The 23017-nt window shown below is 42.9% G+C and overlaps 1 protein-coding gene across 25 annotated transcripts in view; it reads left to right on the plus strand.

Moving 5' to 3' along the window:
* Window positions 1-23017, plus strand: part of CLASP1 (cytoplasmic linker associated protein 1) — a 291806-nt gene that overhangs the window by 251382 nt on the left and 17407 nt on the right. For 12 of the 25 annotated variants that reach the window (XM_037734066.1, XM_017516071.2, XM_037734067.1 and 9 more), the window contains 4 exons: window positions 6987-7137; window positions 10330-10573; window positions 12832-13022; window positions 14770-14898. In XM_037734066.1, coding sequence (XP_037589994.1) covers window positions 6987-7137; window positions 10330-10573; window positions 12832-13022; window positions 14770-14898 — 715 coding nt within the window. Of the gene's footprint in view, window positions 1-2313; window positions 2431-6986; window positions 7138-10329; window positions 10574-12141; window positions 12232-12831; window positions 13023-14769; window positions 14899-23017 lie in introns of all 25 variants that reach the window. The other 13 variants (XM_037734054.1, XM_037734059.1, XM_037734056.1 and 10 more) reach the window with 3 other exon arrangements.

The raw sequence follows: 23017 nt of genomic DNA on the forward strand, positions 1-23017 counted from the left end.
TTTTTTTGAGACCAAGTCTTACTCTGTTGCTCAGGCTGGAGTGCAGTGGCATGATCTCAGCTCACCGCAACCTCTGCCTCCTGGATTCAAGTAATTCTCATGCCTCAGCCTCCCAGGTGGCCAGGACTACAGGCATACACCATCATACCTGGCTAATTTTTGTATTTTTAGTTGAGATGGAGTCTCGAACTCCTGACCTGAGGTGATCTGCCTGCCTCTGCCTCCCAAAAGTGCTGGAATTACTAACACAATGAGCCACTGCACCTGGCCTGTTTTCAGTCTATTTTAACTGTCAAAATGAACTTTTTTTTAGTCCAAAAATTCTATAGTTGGATCATGATGAGAATCAGAAACCATTCTAAAATGATAAATATGATAGTTTTAAAAAAATATCACTAGTAGCAGGACATGGTGACTGATGCCTGTACTCCCAGCACTTTGGGAGGCCAAGATGGGGGGATTGCTTCAGCCCAGGAGTTTGAGACTAGTCTGGGCAACATAGTGACACCCTGTTTCTACAAAGAATAAGAATTAGCCAGACATGGTGGCATACATCTGTGGTCTCAGCTACTTGGAAGGCTGAGGTGGGAGGATTGCTTGAGCCAGGACAGGGAGGCTGCATTGAGCCATCGTCATGCCACTGCACTCCAGTCTGGACAACAGAACGAGACCCTGTCTCATATATATATATGTATGTATATATCTCACCAGTGAGGCAGTCGTTTTTTATCAACCCAGTAGTAGTAGAGATGCTATAGATAATAGGCAAAACTTTTGTAAAATATTCCATTCCATTTCTGTGTGAAAGAATAAACTACCTATTACCAACTAATGCACAAATACTACTTGGGATTTGGAGAAGAGATCTGTGTGCTAGGTTCTTTCATTGTGAAAGACATATTTATATTTTACCTCGTGATTTTATGGTAAATGAAAAACAGAGTTGCAAGGGGCTTCAGAAATAATCTGGTCTGCTCTATGTTCTCAGCAGACATGTCATAGAGCAGATGATTCTGTGTAAACAGCGTGTATGTCCCTAGCAATAGGAAGTAATTGTTAGTGATTCTCTTGTCAGAGGATCCAGAGTATGGATAGAATCAAAGTGGCGCTTAACAGGGTGACCCCACCACGTCACCCACCACACACTCGGGGTGAGTGGGTCTGCTGCTCCTTCCCCAAGCAGAGGCCCAGCCTGAGGTGTCACCTGCATTTCTCCTATGCCCCCACCTGCAACCCAGTGTGTGCCCCACAGAGGCCAATGTGTCTTTAGGCCTCTGTACCACAGTGACTTCGCATCTCAGTACCTTACTTTCCTTATAAAGCAGGGCCATACCTGTGCCCAGGGGAGACTAGCATGCAGAAGCCCCTGCTGTGGGGACATCAATGCATGCCAGTGGCAGGCAGGGCTGATCTGTAGGTGCCTGGTGCTGATGCCGTGGGCTTCACCTGCGGCCTTACCCCCATCACCAGCTAGCCCAGCTCCCCACTTTCCCAGTCTCTTTCTCCATCGTTTTGAGTTGCAGCAGTTGTTAGAACTTTCCTTCAGGGCCTCTGCAAGCCTAGGCACCCAGTGCATTTGTGAAGGGAGGATGAATACTTGTGTTCCCCCAAAAGTTTCAGTTCTCATACTAGGTGATATGAGCAGAAAGATTTGGTTTTTATGACCCTGTACTCTGAGCTGGCCAGCTGAGACTTAACACGCTAGCCCTCTAGTGGTGCTGCTGTTGTTTCAGAAGGAAACAGCTGTGCTGTCTCTGAATGCCATCCAACTGGATCACAGCCTCAGAGAATGCACTGCTCCACGCTGGAGTGCTCTGAGCAGAGTAGCTCAGTCTCTGAGTCTTCCTGCTGGAGTACCTCTGGTCCCCTTTGAATTGAGGCCCCATGATTCTTCTTTGGTTCTTTCTAAAATAACTGATGAGTTAGTTATCTGAAGGTGAGCATCCATATTTTCTTGTGTATCGTGCTTGTTATGTCCATCCCAGTGCATGCAGAGACACACACCCCCTCATACTCACAGATACACACAGTCTCACACATAGACACGCTTGGAATCTCATGTGATTTTAAGTAGTAAACACATTCCATGGTTGGGAGGGGAAAGAATAAAGCAGTCTCATCGAGGGCCAAATTGTAAAACAAAATTTGTTCTTTTCTCTGTATGGTGAAGTGCTAATTTTGCTCTGATTAATTTTAATAGAACTTTGTCAAAGAAAGAGGAGACTAAGACACTTAGCGTGTAGTGCTTTCCTCATCCCCTCCCCTTTGCCTTTTGTATTTCTCTCTCTGATTTTCCTCTTCTGATCACTGCAGTCGGTTATGGGGTTGGAGTGCCGACGGCTTAGCGAAGCACCCACCTCCCTTTTCTCAGCCTAACTCCATCCCCACCGCTCCCTCCCACAAGGCTCTCAGGCGCTCTTACTCTCCCAGGTAACAAGCTACCTGTCAAACTTGTCTGAGGTGTCACAATATTATTGCATTTCCAAGGTCGTCTCAGGTCTTTGGGAAAGCCTCTAAGCTGCCTCCAGTGTGGTCCCTTCCTTGGTGTCACCTAGCAGGAGTAGAGCCTTGGTGAGAAGTGTGAGCAGGTGTGTGATCTTTGCCAAATCTCACAAGTATAGTTCCTGCTGTGTCACAGAGACAGATGACCCTGGATAACCTGACCAGATTCATCACCACCTATTGTTGTGGGCCTTTCTGCACAGTGCAGTGCTCAGGCACCAGAAGGGGCTCAGGAATTGCTGTGAGGTCAGCGTGGGCATCAGTGGGAGCGGTTTCCTTAGCATGCATCTCAAGTGCAAAAGGCATTCCCCAGAGAAGCCAAAGAGACCTACTCTTTCCCAAACCACACCAGTCACTCTCAGCCATGCTATTGACTATATATAGCTGATTTCTTTCCTAACATACTGTCATATGGGGGTAGTCTGAGCATGCAGATTCAGAAAGAAATCCCCAAGAGGCAGGGTAACTGTTAACAGCTCACTGAGGATGCCCTGCCTCTAAGAAGAAGAACTGTCAGTCACCTCACACACTCCCACAGTTGATGCTGAGCGTGGCATCATGGACACTGGTGTTATGCAACAATGTTATGAGTCTGGAGAAGGGGTGGGCTTCCCTCAGATGCTGACAGATGGTAAATCTGTGGTACAAAGAACAGTCCACATAGTACTGCACATGTCTGTTTCAGGGTCTCTTGGAGGTGCTTTTTATAAGGTCCGGAGATCAGATAATCTCTTCCCTAGAAACCTGTTAGAGCACCAGGCAGTACAGCCGTCATTGTGCTTTGTGAGATGACTTTGTACCCTCTATGATAGAGGGTGTGATAGGAAAAGGGTTAAAAAAAAAAATGGCCTGTTACTTTTGAAATGCTTCATAGATAGCTTTTGTGCAGATTTGCATTCTGACTTTTGTGGGATACAAATAATCTACATAGTGAAGCCAAAAGCAGTAAATGAAATATGTTAACAACATCTTCCTTTTGAAGCTGTTATACCTCTGAAAGCTACTCCTAAAATGTACAGAGAACCCTGCGATGAATGTTTCTAGATATACAAGATTAGGGCAAGCAGATGAGGAGATGGCTGCTGTCTTTAATTTTAACAGAGCAGGTCACTCCTTTGTCTTTCTTTTTTTAGCTGTTCCTCCAAGTGTAAGATGACTATCTCCCAGTATGTTGACCTGCACCCTCTCATGAACACTCAGCTTCTCCACCAGCCAGCCATCAAGATTGCCCTCCAGACCACATCCCATTCCTAGGATCTCCTTTCACATATGTACACAACGATACATGTTGACCTAACTCATTAAAAGAGAATGCTTAACAAATACTTACAACTTCTTTTGCCCATTGGAGGCAGAGTTAGTTGACTAGAGACTTTTACATTTAGAAAACCTATTGGTTACATAAAACTAAGAGGGAATCTATATGTCTGTCTCTTTCCTCTGTGCCAAAATCCTATTGATTCCATAACAAGGAATGACTGTCCTTATTCTGTGCATTGTATCCTTTCCCTACAGAATCACAAAGAAGGCAGACTTCTCTCTCCAGTTTCTCTCTTCTTGGAGACCTGACCCCATGCTCTCCTCCCTACCCACACCATGGATCCTTTAGTGGGCAAGCCCAGGGCTGCATTCAGCTTCCATGTTAGGTGGCATGGCCTAACCTTAAGTCAGTGATTATTGACTGATTAAGCAATTCTCCCTAATATTAAATAGGGAGCCCTTCTGGAGCCTAACCAGAGTGTTTACAGGTGACCAGGGCCTGACCTTTAACCCTAGGAGTATGTCCTGGAGTTGTCTCAGGACTGAAACAAGATAAGCTATGGGGCAGATGGCAGATTGAGGTTTCCCCAGGTCTCTTCTCCGTCAGCCTCTAAGGCGGTCCTGCTGTGCTGCTCCTTTATATACTGCTTGTGAGGACACACTATGTACCCTCCCTGATGATGGCTTTCATGGGAACGTCTTTTTCCTATAAGTAAGAACTTAACAGTTACTGATTTGGAAAAATACGAATCAAGCCACAGCATAAAGATAGCAAAGAAAGTAGCATGGTCCATTTCCTGTTAAACAGTTATGTCTCTCACCTGGAGCTCACAGTTTTAGCTTCATACCAAGGAGATACTTCAAACCTCAAGCTAGTAAGTCTAAAAGAAGACACCTTCGATTGTTCTTGGTTCTGCAAATGGTGCTCCTGAATTGGGTGTGGGAGTTGGTTTATTAATTGAAAGTGAGAAAAAGGAAATTACCTGGCAGAATCCTTTATTTTCCTATTTTAAAAATAAAAGAGGCTATTGTAAGAGTGAAGTGATGTGAACTGAAATGAAATAATTTTTAAGGAAGTTCAGGTTAAGAATAATGAGATGAATTATCTGAAAGCTGACATTATCTGAAGCGACATAATGGAAAATAATATTGTGACATCCCTTAAAAAACTTAAACGTTCCGCCAGACTTCCTCTTGTTCATCCCATCATTCAGTTTTTTGGATTTTTTTTCTTTTGCATGGGCTATGCTGTTATTTTTGGTTGTCGTGATTAAAAGTATTTTAAGGCTTTTTTTTACATGTTGTATATATATTTTTTGTTTAAGTCATAATATTCAGTCTTTATATATAAAAAATAAGTGTACTGGTCAGATGTATAAATGCCTTGTATTGTGATATTCTCAGAAGGAGGAGGGGAGCCTCTGGCCCCTCGGTCATGCCTTCCTCACATCTAAGATGTGTTGCCTTTTTGACAGACAGCCTTGTGAAGGTAGAAGAGGTTGAGATCTTAAATTCTGTTCAGGTTTTTTATTATACCTCCTGTCAGTTATAGACCTGGAATTTCAACAGCAAACCTGTTCACGGTTCACATTTCTTTTTGTTTGGTGCTCAAGTCAATCTTTGAGTTGAAATGTTTTTTTGTGAACTCTCCAAATACAGTTGGGTTGTGTATTTTCTTTCATTCATCAGGAAACGTGGATTTTATCTGGGTCATATTTACAATTCTAGACAAATAGCTCCCATCTTGGAGAGTGTGGTCAGCTCTTGGGCTCTAGAACCTACCAGCACTAGCCCTAGAAAACACTTGGATCATTGCAACATCAAGCCAGTAGAGATCTGGCCACTCCAAGTGAGAGCTCTCCAAATCTTATCTTGCTCATCTGCCCACACTTTTTTTGTTTAAAGGCAGAGTACTCAAGGAAGAGTGCTTAGTAAATGTTCGTCATTTTTACTTGACAGGAAACTCACTTTAGGAATGTACAGGATTGGTTGTGTTGCCCTTAGGAAGGATACTTAGTTTCTTCAGTTATTACTCTTTTGAAGAACAGGAAGATTGCTTTTCTTTAGTCCTTAAACAATGTCGCATGCTTACTTATGTATAGCCAAAGATTCCTTTTGTGTGTCCTTAGCAATCCTCAGTATAGTTCAGGACTTTTTGAAAGTTAAATTGGATGAACTCATCTGATCTTTTCTTGAAACTTTCTTGAAATAAGTGACATTAAAACTAAGATTTTTTTTTTTTAACTTGCCCTTGGTTGACTGTTGCTTCATGTTTTGCTTGCTTTATGCTGATATGTCCATCCCATGCTTTTCTTTTATATTCTCAGGATGGTTTTTGTTCTCAGGATTCTCCCTGTTTCAATGCACTTCCTAGACATCTAAAAGGCACTTGTCGCAAACTACAGTGCACCAAAAAGGATTGTTTGGCTTTTGCACTTCATTTCATGTTTTGCTCTGCCCAGTGTCTATAAAGACAGCAGTCAATAACACTTTTCCATGAACAACAAATATTTCTTGCTTTTATGAGGATTTTTAGATATCCATCCAGGAACGTGACTTTTTATAAAACCTGCTGTAATTACAAAACTCCAAATAGAAGCATGTAGGAGAGTCTGATGTTCACAGCAAGCTCCTGGGTGAGATGATGTGACAGTTAGACTTTCTGGGCCTGTTTGTAGGGTGGATCTGACTTTGAGTCTAAGCTTGTTTTGTTTTTAATAGGGTTTTATTTGTTTTCTGGATTGAATACCTGGGAGTATAGCCTAGTCTTGTGAGGTCATTTACTTTGCTCCTTTGAAATTTGTTTGTACTACTAGCTTTATTTCCAACTGCCCATTCCTCCTAAGTTTGTACATTTGAGACCAGTAACAACCAAACTCTTTTTTTTCATCTTCAAAATAAGAAAGTTATTTTTCCACTTTCATTATCTTGTGCCTTCAGTCACCAGTGTCACTCTTTGAGTTCCTACATTCTCGTGGTTACTGTTGTTTCCCACTGGTTTTTATTGAGTGCTGATGTAATGTGTTTGGCAGATTTGACAAGGAAGATGTGTAATTGTCCAGTGGTGGTACTCTAATAAAAGATGTCTCCTTTTCATTCCAAATCACCCAATAAACAAAACTATAAATATGTCTTACTCTATAAATTACTAGAAGTAACTTACACCCATATCTCAGTTCTATGTATATTCCTCATTTTAAGAAATAAATATTTTTGATCTTTAGCATGCTGGACTATGATACAGAGAACCTGAACTCTGAAGAAATCTATAGTTCTCTACGTGGAGTTACAGAAGCCATTGAAAAGTTTAGTTTTCGAAGCCAGGAAGATCTGAATGAGCCAATTAAACGAGATGGCAAAAAGGAATGTGATATTGTAAGTATCCCTAGACTAAGAGATAACTCTGTATTAGTTAGATTATGGATATTGAGACTTCTGAACACTGACCATCACGATTACTCAACTTCATCATTATTTTTATCCTGTAGTTACAATAATGTTTTCCTTTTAGTTTTAGTTGACATGTAATAATTGTACACATTTATGGGATACAAAGTGATATTTTGATAATGTATAGAATGTATAATAATCAAATCAAGGTAATTAGCACATCCGTCAGCTCATTTATCATTTCTTTATGTTGGGAACATTGAAAAATTCTCTCTTCTAGTGTTTTGGAATTACACAATAAAGTGTTGTTAACTGTATTTACCCCACGGCACTATAGAGCAGCAGTCCCCAACCTTTTTGGCACCAGGAACCGGTTTTTGTGGAAGGTAATTTTTCCACAGACCGGGCCAGGGGACGGGAATATGGTTTGCGGATGATTTAAGCACATTACATTTATTGTATACTCTATTTCTATTATTACTACATTGTAATATATAATGAAATAATTATAAAACTCACTATGGTGTATAATCAGTGGGAGCGCTAAGCTTGTTTTCCTGCAACTAGATGGTCCTGTCTGGGGGTGATGGGAGACAGTGACAGATCATCAGGCATTAGACTCTCATAAGGAACACACAACCTAGATCCCTGGCATGCACAGTTCACAATAGAGTTGACGCTCCTGTGAGAACTTAATGCTGCCACTGATCTGACAGGAGGTGGCGCTCAGGCAGTGATGTGAACCATGGGGAGAGGCTGTAAATAAGATGAAGCTTCACTCACTTGCCTGCTGCTCATTTCCTGCTATGTGGCCCAGTTCCTAACAGGCTACAGACCAACACCAGTCTATGGCCTGGGGGTTAGGGACTCCTGCTATAGAACATTAGGACTTATTTCTCTTACCTAGCTGTAATTTTGTAGCTATTAACCAGCCTCTTTTCCTCCCAACCCCACCTTTCCCAGTCTCTAGTAACCACACTTCTACTCACTAGTTCTGTGAGCTCAACTCTTATTAGTTCCCATAAATACGTGAGAACATATGATATTGGTCTTAACGTGCCTGACCTATTTCACTTAATATAATGTCCTCCAGTTCATCTGTGTCGCTGTGAATGATAGCCTTTCATTTCTTTTTATGGCTGAATTGTATTCCATTGTGTATATATGCCACATTCTCTTTATACATTCACTTGTTGATGTACACTTGGATTGATTCCTTATCGTGGCTATTGTGAACAGTGCTATAATAAACAAGAGGGTGTAGGCATCTCTTTGATATACTGATTTCCTTTTCTTTGGATAAATTCCCAGTAGTGGAATTGTTGGTTGTTTGGTAGTTCCATTTTTAGGTTTTTGAGAAACCACTATACTGTTTTCCATAACAGCTATACTAATGTACTTTCTCACCAACAGTATATAAGAATTTCCTTTTCTCCACATCCTCACCTTTGTTGTTTTTTGTCTTTTTGCTAATAACCATAAAATAGTATTGAAAGGTCCAAGGTAATTAATTTTATAAAATTTCAAAAGAGTAACCCTCAGCTATCTTGTCAAGGAATGTTAAGTGCCTTTTTTCTCAGTTTGCTTTTGCTCATTGTGGACATAGTTTTGTTTCATGATGTGATAAAAATGGTGAGTCTGAACCAGACACCACCATGGCTTTCTGGGAGCTCCAGTGTCATCGGAGAGGCAGACAGATGAGCACAGGATCAGCATCCAGGAGACCTGTGGCTAGTTGTGGTGCCTAGGGAGGATGTTGTATTAGTCGGTTCTCATACTTCTCTAAAGAACTACTTTTTACATCTTAATTAAATTAATATAAAATTTTGTTTGTGGGTGTTAAAAACCAAACACATCCCAGCACCTCCATTAGATACAAATCCAAAAGAATTGAAAGCAGGGACTTGAACAGATATTTGTGCACCAGTGTTTCATAGCAGCATTATTCACAAGACCCAAAAGAAGAAAGCAACCCAAGTGCCCATCAGCAGATGAACAGATCAACAAAATGTAGTGTATACACACAGTGGAATGTGTTCAGCAGTTCCACTTATCTGAGGTACCTACCATAGGCAGATTGTGAGAGACAAGTACAATAAAGGTTGTCAGGGGTTGCAGAAAAAGGGAGAGGGATGAGGGTGCAGGGTTTTTATTGAGGATGATGAGAAAGTTTTGGGGTTTACATAGTGGTGATGGTTACACAACATCATGAATGTATTTAATGTCACTGAATTCTAAATTATTAAAATATGTTACATCTACTTTTCCACAACTGGAAAAAAGTGTAAATGCATTAGCACAAAATGAGAGAAATGTATCTTGTCATCAGCACAAGTAAAAATGTTGCCATAGGAATCACCAGCATGTTCTGGCTGCCTGGAATGTTTCCACCATTGTCGGGTAGTCAGATGTCTGGGATGAGGAAAGCAGTCTGGCCCCGTTGCCAGCAGCCAGCCCACACCTGCTGGGCTACAGTGCCACCTGCAAAGGGGTTAGACCAGTGGTTTGCCCCATAGGAGAGGACCATAAGAGCGAAGGGGTCAATACCATGGCAAGGGGCCAGTTAGAGGGCCAGCGGTTGAATTTGTTGAAGACAACATTCAGAATATACTAGGGAAAAAAACAAAATTCGGAAAATACTTAAGACCTGTTCTTTGATCCAGCGTAACGACTCTGAATTAGAAATATCTGAAAGAAGAATGATCTGCCTAGGAAGTGCTGGGTTCTCTGTCACAGGAGATTGTGAAGCGTTGGGGCCCAGCACTAGGCGGGAATACACATAGTACAAGGAATTAATTAGGGGCAGGGCTGCAGTGAGAAGCCCCGATTGCTGGTGTGGTCCTTGAGAGCAGTGGTGTGAGTGGGCAGCCTTTCCTTCTCAGGGTCCTTCTGAGTTGCATGGTATCCCTCAGAAGACATCTTGGTAAAGTGAATCACCCATTTACAAAGTAAAGCAGATTTGAAGTGTAAAGACTAGATACAAATGCAGGCCTATTGTTCCTTTTACGGTAGTTTATGGATTTGGTGTTTTTACGTTGGAATACTAATAGCTGTCTTTTTGCCACTGGCCGTACATATTTCAAGTGAAAATCTCTGGCCCTCTGAATATTTCTGAGCATTCAAAGGAAATGTCCATTACAAGTCCTAGAAGGGAACTGACAGTGTGCTGTGCTCCAGGTGTCCCGCGATGGGGGCGCTGCCTCTCCTGCCACCGAGGGCCGGGGGGGCAGCGAGGTAGAAGGAGGCCGGACAGCTCTGGATAACAAGACCTCGCTACTCAACACCCAGCCTCCGCGTGCCTTCCCGGGGCCGCGGGCGCGAGAGTACAGCCCGTACCCCTACTCAGATGCCATCAACACCTACGACAAGACCGCCCTGAAGGAGGCTGTGTTCGACGATGACATGGAGCAGCTTCGAGACGGTTGGTGTCTCTTTGCTTAACTGTCCCCATCCAGGAGTGCTTCCCATGTGCTCCCTCCTGTCTGGCCAGCACCAGGCCCACTGGTCAGATGTAAATGGAGACACTGGGTCTGTTCTTCCTGCTTAAGTCATTTGTTCAGGCACTACTTACTGCATCTCTACCTTGTGCTTGGGCACGGGGGACATGACAATGAACAAGAGCACAGGTCACGGGGCAGTGAGGAAATAACCAGTCACACGTGATATGAACAGCTGTGCATGAGGAAAGGCTACCTCTACCTTCAGGGAAGCTTTGCTGCAGGACCCAGGACACAGGCAGTCAAAGGGCGGAGGAGCAAACAGGATGGCGAGCATGGGCTCAGCCTTCGTGAAGGCCTTGGGCCTGCACGTCCCAGCTCCTGAGCTGTGGAGTGAGATCCTGAAGCACTGCTCCAAGGCTTCCCTCACATCGGCTTTGCAACCAGCTCTCCCTGGAGCTGTGCTGACCTCCATGCTACATTTGGGAGGCAGGGGTCTGACATACACTGAGCACATGGATTATCATGTGTGGTGCCAAGCTACATGTTGGGTCAGAAGGATTTTCCCAAAATGTAACATAAGCATATAACATAGGAATTATGGAGCAGAAGCAGAGCTAGTCTGCTTTCTTTCTGGCTCCTATGTTAAGACCAGTGTCTATTACTGAATAAACCAGTGAATGATGAATATATATTTTTGTACATGGTACAATGGTGTTTTTGTCTATTTTTTCACCTCTCATGTTACATGATTTAGTTATTTCAATTTGATAGTACTTTTAAAAAATTGTTTTGAAGCCTATTTTATTTCTCAAGTTTGGATGAATAATTAGAACCTACATTAGAATTCTAAATAGTTAACATTCACTGAGGGCCTACTGTATGTCATGAAGTGTATGGGTTGCCAAGGACCGAGGTAAATGAGACATGGTCCGTGGCCTCAGAGAGCTCAAGGTCTGTCAGGGGAGCAGACTGATAGTGGTCACACTAGTACCAGAGACTGCCTGTGGTGGAGGCAGATGCCAGAGCCAATGGGGGCACAAAGAAAAGAAAGCTGATCTTTGCAAGGATCAGACAGTAGGGGAATGCTAAGGTAGGAGAGAAGTTCTCTAACTGTCTGAAAGCAGAAATGGCTGTAGGGATAAAAAGCCTAATCACTTGGCTGTTAATTGCTTATATGCTGGTGGGTAGTATCTCAAACTCTGCCCACACATCTGTTTACTGGGCAGTAAGCTAATAGGGTATAGTGTTTGTAATGACCGGCACTTCCTGGGAGAAGTGGACTATTTGTTTTCATTGCTTATAGAATTATTTACCTTCTCCTTTATAGATCTCGATTAAAGTAGAAATGACAGTGTTGGTTATTCACCAACTGTGTGCTAAAAGACTTAAAGAAAAAGGCAGGAGGAAATGACAGAGTTCTTTACCATTTCAGACCTTCTTGTGTGTTTGCTACCCAATCTTAGAAATTAAAGAAATATGCAAATACACATTTAAGTAGTTCCTAATAACTTGTCTGATTTGTTTGTTTTTCCATCCTCTCTATTTAAAGTTGAATATTCAGAGTTGAGGTTTCTTAAAAGAACATGGAGGAGAAAGGATGTGCCTTTCTGCCATAGAAACCGTGTTCACAGCCCTACAGGTAACTATGTTGAGTCATCTTGGGCCAGTTTTTACTCTCCACATAGATAGTCCGCCAGTAGTCCAAACACCTTGATTGGTATTTGTTCACCATGCTGGTTCCTAAGCTGTAGACATTTGAGAAGGGAATGGATGATAATCAGATGTGATGGTGAGGAGGCCTTGAGGAGAATGTGTGTACGGGAGTGGATTGGACCCTGGTAAGAGGCTGTCCAGTGGTGGGGCTGACTCAGGACCGTGGCAGTGGGAGAGAGTTTTGGAAAATAAGAGGGTTGAGGCCCTCCTTTGGCAGATACAGGCATTGCTCTTGTCTGAAGTAGAAGGAAAAAGATAGCAAGGAAGGGCGAAGACATTGACTGTTGGTGCTGGACAGCTGGTCTCGCACCTCTGCTTTCACAGTGAACTTGGTGAGAAGGTTGGCTGAGGGTGTGTAGGCTGAGGATGGACAGCGAAGCAGGGTGGAGGGCGGGAGGGGAACGGTGAAGGAGGCGTTACCTCTGGGAGATGAGGGGGGAAGAGAAGGATCGCTGGGCACCACTGAGGGAGCCCCTGTGCCGGCTATTTCCTCGCAAGGTAATGTATGTCTGGTTTGTCTCACCAGTGCCCATCGACCATTCTGACCTGGTGGCTGACCTTCTGAAAGAACTGTCCAACCACAACGAGCGGGTGGAGGAACGGAAAGGAGCCCTGCTGGAGCTGCTCAAAATCACACGGGAAGACAGCCTTGGCGTCTGGGAGGAGCACTTCAAGACCATTCTGCTCCTGCTGCTGGAGACCCTTGGAGACAAAGACGTGAGATGCTGGTTTGGCCTTAGCTTGCCCCTTTCCATGTAATGGGGTCACAATGTCCTTTTCTCACTGGGGTTGGCTCCAGCTTTACTTTCCGGGTTGTGCTTACTGTTTACATCAAAACATGTATTTATTCATTTTTCACATATTTTCTGAGCACGTTTAGTAAGGTAGTGTTTTTATCAGCAACAAGGTGCTGCTTGGCATATGTGTGTAGCCTGCAGCTGGGTTTATGGTAGTTGAGGAAACTTCATTCCTGCATCTAGTTGCTTTAACACAGAATTTCTTAAAACTTCATTAACATAGAATGTGGTCTTTTAGGATGCACTTTTTTTTTTTTGTGAGTTTCATTTTTGTTTCATGTGTAATTGAGAAAAAGTTTCATTTTTTTAAAGACCCAATTAAATGCTACATTCCATGAAATTCCATCTTGGTTCCCCCTTACATATGTTCTCAGTTCCAATAATTTTAATCAATCAAGTGACAGTTTCTAGAAGTATGATTCTTACTTTTGTATTATTAATTTTAAAATAAAAAAAGCTTCGTCACGCTGGGACATTTGAATGTGACAAACTAGGTATTTGTGACATGCTTGGTCTGATCTGTTATTTGCATGTGGCACATTGAGAACTCTTAAAAGGGGGAGTCATCTAGTCGATGTCCTGCGTTCTCTTACCTTTGGAGCTGGTGCCTTATATGGACATAGGACAGATGCTGGGAATTGCCAGAATTAAACCTCTACAAGAAAAACCTTATCTGCCCACACTGGCTTTGTGTAGGCCGGCAGAAATGAAAAGAGAGTGCTGTGGTGAGGAGCTGGAAGACAGAGATGGGGAGGATTGCCAGGAGGTGACAGACCATGCCCAGGGCAAACTAGAGGGGACTTGCATGGCAGCCAAGTGACAGGAAGGCTGCTGCACGCCGTGCCATGGTGACTCAGATAGCTTTCTGATGCTTCGGATTAATGGTTTGGTTTAGGGATAAGTAAAGATAGAAGAATGGTAATAAGTAAACTGTTTTACTTTAAAAAAAAAAAAGACAAAGTCTTGGCTCGTAAGGCAGTTATGCCTTGTCGGCTCTGTTGGGAGATAAAGTGATGTCATATAGAGGACAGGTAAATAGTGTGTTAGTGTGTGAATTGTACAGATGAGTGACAAAGAATCAGGATGTACTTTCTGGCTCTGTTTGGTGTAAACGCCATTCTTTTTTATTGAGATTAGGAGTCTGTTTGGAATGGCTTTCCTCCAGATGCATGACTCTGGCCTTAACCAACTCGAGGCATGTACACACACCCAGTGATCTCATCACATGGAAGGTCAGAATAACGACAGGCCTTCCGCTGTCCATAGGGAGTTCACAGTCTTACAGGCTGTGTTGATGAAACATCCAAGTGCTTTGTACACATCCTTTCCTACATTTTACAGAAGGATAATTTGTAGGCTGAAGCCTCAGGAAATCTGGAAATCCCCAGAAAACTGATAATGAACTTAGGTGTCGCATCCTCATTTGATCTCGAGTGTATGGCTTGTTCAAGCTTTTTTCAGTGCCTATCAGGTGCTAAATCCTGGGAATGTCACCCTAAGGCACAGTGCCTGCCTTCATGGAGCTGATCACTGTGATCTGTGTAGAGGGTTCTGCAGGGTTCCAGGGAACCCAGAAGTGGGTCTTGGCCTTGCCGGCCCTGTTGACTGCCGTGTGTGAAAGTGCTGTGTGACATTTGGTGATGTCTTCCTTTCCCCTTGTACTCCAGCATTCAATTCGAGCACTGGCGTTGAGAGTTTTGAGGGAAATTCTGAGAAATCAACCAGCAAGATTTAAAAACTACGCTGAGCTGACGATTATGAAGACTCTGGAAGCCCACAAAGACTCCCATAAGGAGGTGAGTCAGTCCTGTGGCCAGGGGTGCTGAACAGATGGGTCGTGGGGAGCAGTTGGGATGTGGAGATAGACGAGTCAGAATCAGTGCACAGCTTAAGGGCCCCTTCCTTGGAACTCGGCCGTGTCATAATACAGAGTGGAGTCCCGATTGCTGTTGCCTTGCTGAGCAGCGGTGCATTTCCCAGGCCAGTGCCATTTGTTCAGCTCCCAGCTCCTCACTGTGTCCGACAGGCTTGCCCTGTCCCTGAGATGTGTTCCATGTCCCGGCTTCCTGCTGCCTTTGTGAAAGGGGAGGGTCTGCTGCTGCTTTCTGGCATTTGGCCTCTGGTAGTCTGCTGTGGGAGGTGGAGATCAGCTTTGACATGCAAGTCCCAGAACCAGCGCCTCCTTGCTCCAGGTCTGTGGCCCAGTCATTTCACCTACTGAGCCTCCCATTTCCTTGTGTGTAAAATAGGAATGAGTGTTTCCACAAAGTTCCTCATGAGAATTAAATGAGATGGCCAGGGATGGTTCCAGCCCCGCGCCTGCCAACAGTGGGTAGCACGCTGCTGTACTGACCTTCCCCCCTCCCGGCTTTTCAGTGTGCTTCTCTCTGCAAGATGAGACCGAGTACAGGCAGTTCTGCCGTGCCTCTTCCCCTCACTTTTGCATATTTAAAATGCTAGCAGGCCATCCCTGCAGTTCCTGGCATTGGCACCTCAGCTGCCTGGTGGAGAGCAGCAGGACGTGTCTGTGTCCTACAGACATGCCACAGAGGGTGTGCACTCAGCAAAAGCTCAGCCTGTTACTTGTTGGATTGTCCAGCCCCTGTGCCTCACCAGGCTTTCAAGTAGCTGGAAGCCTGCAGAGAGTCGGGAGGTGGCTGGAGCTGTCCTGATACAAATGATTTCAGTGACATCCTTCAGTAAAAGGAACTGTGGGAAACAAAATCATGTATTAGAACGTCAGAAAACTTAGCTTGCCAGGTAATGGGCTGCACCCCAGTAAGACGTAGCTACTTGCTCAGTTTGATCTCTTGGCTCATGTGTGATTCTCGTGTGAGCACACTCATGGAATAAGGGAGTTATAATTAATGCAGCTCTTCCATCTACATTAAGAGTCAGACCCTAGATCATAGTTCTGTTTGGCATTTGTGTGGCTGCTTGAGCAGGGACCGATTTGACCTCTTCAAACCTCTGCCACAGTTGTAGCTCAGCAAGGGCAAGGGTCTTGTCCTCAGACTGGGTCTCTCCACCTGCTAGTCCAAGAAAACAGCACACAGTACACAGGGGATGGGTGTGTTTTCAGACTATAATAACTGGGTTTCCGAAACCTAGCTTGGTTGCATGATGGTGATAATCACTCATATTTGAACAAAGCACTTTTCATTTATAATAACTCATTTAAAAAACGTGAAGACCAGCTGAGCTAGCATGATCAACATAGTGATTCCCAAGTGGGGAAGGAAGGTCCTGGAGTAGGGATGTCCAATCTTTTGGCCATCCTGGAAGAATTGTCTTAGGCCACATGTAAAATGCACTAATGATAGCTGATGGGCCTAAAAAAATTACAAAAAAAATTTTCATAATGTTTTAAGAAAGTTTATGAATTTGTGTTGGGCTGCATTCAAAACCATCCTGGGCCACGGGTTGGACAAGCTTGTCCTGGAGGAACTGTGTGCACAGCAGTTACTAATGGCAGAACTGAGATACTAGCTAGGTTTTCTGTCTCCTTTAAGGGGCCACTGGCTTGTGCTAACTTTTTTAAACCATAATTGCTTCTCCTTAATGAGAATACATGTTCAAAAAGTGAAATTAAAATGGTGTTCTTTTTATTTTGTTTCATTTTACTCTGTTTTTGAGACAGGGTCTCGTTCTGTCACCCAGGCTGGAGTGCAGTGGTACAACGTGTGCTCACTGTAACCTCCACCTCCCAGGCTCAAGCAATCCTCCTGAGTAGCTGGGACTACAGGCATGAGCCACCGTACCTGGCCTGATGTTCTTTTACATAGAGATGATATCAGTTGTTTTCGTGAGGCAGTACATATTTGGACTTGGCATTTAAATGAAATGCCAAGCTGTCCCTGGTGTCTTGGCATGCACTCTCTGACTCTGCAGTTGGAAGATACCTGTCTTTAAAGTGAGTCCTAAGAAGTGTAAGTGAACAAAATTAAGTAATTGATTTACTATTTACTGTTTTCTTGGGAGATCTTTTTCTTCCTGCAAAATTGGAAATTTAGGAGAGAAAATTCTCAGGTATGAGGCCTTTTAAATTGCCCACGGGAAAAGAGCAGAAAATATATCCTGCTTAAAATAAACTTAGCCGCGCTCGGGTCCAAGGGTCCCCATGCTGCTGTTGCTGACTCGAGGTCGAGCCGGTGAGGAGATGTGTTTGGGAACAGTGCCTGCACTGGCAGGCCTTCCTGCTTTGCATACTTTGACTCACCTTGACTCATTGCCCTTAGAGTTTCCTTATAAAACTTCACTCTGTCACTTTGCCAGGAGCTACTGTAATAACTCAGGCACCTGCATGCTTAGGTTTGAGGTTGGGTTTTTCTTTTTCCTTCCTTTTTTTTCCTTTTTCCTTGAAGTTCTTCTTACCTTCCTCTTATTTTAACCAATCTTTTTCCATTCAATCTTGCTGTTTTTTAGGGCAGAAGGCTTAGATGCATGTAAAGTTTGTACTGTGGGCATCTTGTCGGCATATTAATAACACACGTAACAGTTCTCTCGTCCCTCCATTTTCTCATCATTTCATTCAGTTCTTATGACTCCAAACATTTATTGAAAAGGATCTGAAACATATCTAGACTTACTTTTTACTCATACAAAGACATAATCTATTTTCCTGTCTTATTGATACTTCCAAAGTGTGTTCATTCCAGAGTGAGCTTTCTTGGAACTTCCTTCTCAATAAGAAGCTAGTTGGTTTTCTGTTCCAGACAAAACCTGGGCTTCCACAGGAGATGAAGAACATGAGACCTGGCAGGTTAACATGGGGCTGCTTTTAGAGACATTGGCACCAGCTGCCCTCCCTCTGCCAGCGTGATGTTCCCACACCAGCATGTGCACTATGACTCTGACTACGTGACTGCAGCAAGGAAGGACAGCTTCTTGAAATACAATTTCTGTAAACTGAAATTTGTCACAAAAGCTATTAGGGAAACTGGATGAGGTAGGGCTGATGGCACGTTTTCTCATCATATAAGCAAGCATCTGCCTTCTCAGTTTCTTTTAAAAGGAGCTGTATGTGCAGAATGTGTTTCTTACACCCTGAAAATGTACCAAGTGCCAAATCTCAGACTCCATTCATCCAAAGCTAATATACATGCTCTGTAGTAAGCAAGACGGATGGAGGATTTGGATACCAGTTTAGTTTTTATTTTAAAAGTTGATGTTTCTGAGCTTAGACATGTTTTCATAGTCCTTATTTGAATAAATCTCTTTCATTATCTGACTTCTTTTTTATCTTTTTAGTAAACAAATTTTGCTGTTGAGTTTCAGTGCGTCATTAATGAAGTTTCTGTGGTTTGCAGTTGTGTTAGCATTTAGCAAATACTTTAGAGGGCTAAGCCTTGAGAGGGACCTTTTGAAATGTTGAGCCCGTTTTTCTGTTTCCAAGAGAACTCCATTAATTTGAACTTTTTATTTTAGAATTTGTAATCTGTTTGTTAGAGCTGGTACAGAACCTCTCCTTTGGTGATTGGGAAGAGAGGATTAAATAAGGGAATGATGGATACTACGAAGAGATTCTGGGGTCAGTGTGAGATACGAATCTTGAAGCAGAAAACCTGGTTTTTAGTCCCGCGTCCGCTGTTCTCCAGCCATTCTGAGTTTCATTATCTCAGTATAACTCTGGATAAGCAGTTCTGTTGTGAGAATGAAAGATATTATGATATAGAAATACGCTTTTAAAATTGTCATATGCTATACACATATTGCTACATAAAACTGTTCTTAGATGTCCTTATTCATTTCAGAAGTGCCCGTTTCTCAGGAAACAGTTGATGTAGTAATTATAAATCATTTTATCCACATTTAATGCGAGAATATTTGCTGCTGCCAGTTACCATGATATGCATATAGTACCCATAATGTTGAAGTTCACAGTAAATCTTTTATTTAAACTTTTTTTCTTTTTTCTTTCTTTTTTATTTTTTTATTTTTGTTATCTTTTTCATTTTTTTAAATTTTTGTTATTTTTTTTTTTTTTTTTCATTTTTTTTTAACTTCAAAGAAGCACCAACTCTGTTTTTTTGAAGATATTCTGTAATTGAGGCTTTCTGATCATTAGACATAGCTTATTCTGAACTTTGCCACATTAGTGAATGTTTGGTTACATTTGTCTATTAAAAGAGGAAAATACTAGCAGCATTCGTGTCACTATGCTGGATCACCAAAGGTCGTGGTGTTTAAGGCACCAGAATCCAGCTTCAAGTAGTTTGGCTTGTTTTAGGAAGTTTGATTCTTAGGTAAATATAAAAGCACCAGTTATTATATGTACAGGGGTTTTATTTCTAAACCATTTCTGGTTAACTTTTTATTTTGTGACTTTAAAGAATTAAAATGGCAAAATCAGGCCCAAGCTATTTATAAAAGAAAAGAGAACTTCCTGGGAACTTGTCTGGTTTCTGATTCACCCAGCCAGCATGGTGTCTGATGCAGTCCTTTAGACAAATGCTGTAGCCAGAGAGAAGCACCGATGTGCCAGAGAAGGGGTATTATCAAATACCAATTAGAATCACTAGCTGACTTCATCTCAGCCAGACCCAGGAAAGGCCCTTAGATGCCCCTCAGGGCAGCAGTCATTTGTATCAGTGGGCACTGGGAAATAATATACTGCATGAACTCTGGAGAAATGCCTTTACCCCTCTGTACCTTGGTTTTTCCTTATCTCTTATCCTAGCAAGTGGGCTAGATCACTATCTGCATTTCATCCAGCCTCAAGATAATACAGGTTGCTGTTGAGTAACCTGAATCCTCAAATTCTAAATTTTCACTTTTCCCTGAGCCCAACCTTAGGATATGACCAGAAGCCTCATTTCCTTTGTAGGCTTTTGCTTTTTAATAAAAAGACAAAACCAAAACCTATATAGCTTCGTCAAGAGATTTCAAGTTACTGAGCCAGGAGTCACACGGATATTACGAACTCTAATAGATGTTTTATTGTTGATGGGTAGTGGTGTACTGTAGTCTTCAAGAGCCTTATAGTTTAGTTGAGATTAAAGCAAAGAGTCATGTGTCGTTCAAAGTGAAGTACACCAGGAGTTCAGAAGTGGGCTAGAATAGTTAAGGAAGAATTTCTTAGGGAGTTAGAACCTAAGATGGGCTGAGAAGGAGCAGATAGGGAGAGAACTCTAGCTAGGAGCCAAGGCAACGTGGCCAAGGGAGAAAGCATGGGCTTGGAAGACACTCCTGGGTTGAACCCTGCTGAGCCAAGATGGCAGGAGACTTACCATTTTCTGAGCCCTCATGTTCTGCTGTGTCGAATGAAGAACGATAGCCCACCTCATGGGCCTGTAAAGTGCCAGGCACAGTGTCTAGTTCTGAGTGGCAGCTGTGGCGGTGGCTGCTCCTGCTGTTATTCAGCAGGTGGGGGAGTAGTTCCGCCTTGCTGATAAACTGACCCTCGTAGGAGCCAGATGTGACTCCTGCCCTTTAGCTCTTATAACTTCAGAAAAAGTCATTGCTTAATCTTAAAACCTTCACGTTTAGGGGTTGAAGGCCTGGGTTCACATGCTGCTTTTGCCAACTCACGGGCTGTGATTGTAGACAAGTCACAGACGCTCTCTGGATATTTAAAGCACTTGTATGTGGTGTAGGAGGTGGAGGGCGGGTGCTTTATACCCTTCCCTGAGAGGCCAACATTAAAGTCAAATGACGTAAGGTGGTTGACATTGTTGAAAACTGAAGATAGTATCCTTTTTATACTCTTCCATTGAAGAAAGTAGACTAATTTTGAATAGAATCGTTGTCAAGTTTTTAAAATTCTGCATAAAACAGTTATAACTGCATTTCTCTAAATACACCTAAGAGGCTGTTACATGCAATTGAGTAAACTCTAAAACACCAGTCAGAAATACGACTTGTATGTTTTGGCTACTGCTTTGTTTGGAATTCATTCATATTTGTGCTGGGGTAGCCGGTACATTGTCAGCATTAGGCTAGGAAATGCCATGGGTTTTTAGAGATGGATACCGGAATTAGAATGCAGAAGAGGGGCCTTATATGTGCTGTCCAACTTCCCATCTGATGCTGAGCACCTCCTGAGAGGCCAGCCCAGCCTCTGCAGCATCTCCAGGACAGCAGAACACACCACCTCCTGGGCTCGCAGCCCCTCTGCTGACTCCTTCTCATCATCATTTGCCCCTGTTGGCCCTAATTCTACCCCTTAGAGTAGAACAGAATAAATCTCCCACCTAAGAGCCTGACCACATTTGAAGTTATACATCGTGTTGCCCTGAATCTACTTTTCCAGGCAGGAATGTGATGACTGTCTTGTTAGAGGTCATTTCACAGATTCACTACTCCTCAGGATCTTCAGAGCTCCCTGGAATTTTGTGCATGCGCATTTTTCAGGGGAAAATACTCATCAGGTAGACCTGAATGGTAAGATTTTTTAATTTGAAATACTTTTAAAATAATTGATCCAGGTTCTCTCTTTCATTTTACTGATGAGGAAAACTGAGGCATAGAAAGTGAAGAAATTTACCTCAAGCTCACTTGGCTAGTTGATGCCAGAACCAGAGCAAAAACTCAAGTCTCCAGACTTCCAGCCTGAAACTTTCCTTCTCTCCTCCCTCTGGTACTGAGCCTAGCTAAATGAGGACTCTCATCCAGGTTCAAGACCAGGCTGGCACTTCACCGTAAATCCCAGGACCATGTCAGTGCCAACCTGCAGCATTGGTTGTTTTTCCGTAATATACTTGGTGGATTCAGGGTCAATCCAATTTTTATAAGGTCTTTCTGGCCTCTCCCAGAAGGTGGCGCTAACATCTTCCTTAGCTTCCACACGATTCGGGCGCTAAGCTCAGGACACTACTGTGAAGAGTTCTTTGATTCCAGTCATCGTTGTTCCTGGACCTTTGCTTGCTTTTTTTTTTTTTTTTTTTTTTTTTTTTTAAACTCAACCAGTTCTTCTGGTGTATTGTGACAGAGCCAGATCAAACCTTGTGAACCTAAAACATACAGTCGAAATTTTGAAAACTTTATATGCTAAAAGAAAGAAACCTTTAGGCAAATGTTCATCAGTATTCAGAGTAATGATCCCATTTTTAAAAACCTAGATGTGAAAATTATGCTTTTCTTAGCTAGACACTATTATTTCACTAACTTTGAAAGGGGAAGGAGTCCTCTGTTTCTAATGAGATTGTAGCAGAATTGGAACCGTTTTTGATGACTTCAAGGCAGATTATAACCCAGAAGTCTTCTTGATCCTGTCCTCTTTGAATATTCCCTCACCCCTTTCTAAATCTTTGCCACTTCTGGCCACCTTATGTACTAAGTAGTATTGTCTTCCTTTGTTTCTGATGCCTGTGTTGACTTTCGCTGTCTGTTTGCTTACATTTATAATCTTTGCTTCTCGTGTTACATAGAACACAGGGGCAAAACCTAAAGTTCACCCTGATTCAGGCAGTTCGCCAAAGCCAGGAGTTTGGCATATAGAAGGAAGTTGAGAACACCTACCTGCCTTGCCAAAACCAGTGTCTGTCTTGGGAAACTTTCTCTAACCCCAGTGAAAAAGAGGACCTCAAACTACCTGTCTTAATGTGCAGCTTCTGACATTTTAGAACCAAAGCCTTCATCCATGTTAAATACATTTGATCGTCCAGGCGCAGTGGCTCACACCTGTAATCCCAGCACTTTGGGAGGCTGAGGCAGGCAGATCAGTTGAGGTCAGGAGTTTGAGACCAGCCTGGCCAACATGGTGAAACCCCATCTCTACTAAAAATACAAAAAAATTAGCCAGGCATGTTGGTATGCACCCATAGTCCCAGCTACTCAAGAGACTGAGGCATAAGAATTGCTTGAACCCAGGAAGCTTCCGCCAAGATCACGCCACTGCATTCCAGCCTGGGCGACAGAGCAGGACTCTCTCAAAATAAATAATAGATACATTTGACCAAATGCTTCATGCAGGCC

Source organism: Cebus imitator, unplaced genomic scaffold, assembly GCF_001604975.1.
Source record: "Cebus imitator isolate Cc_AM_T3 unplaced genomic scaffold, Cebus_imitator-1.0 Scaffold572, whole genome shotgun sequence".
Lineage (NCBI taxonomy): Eukaryota > Metazoa > Chordata > Mammalia > Primates > Cebidae > Cebus > Cebus imitator.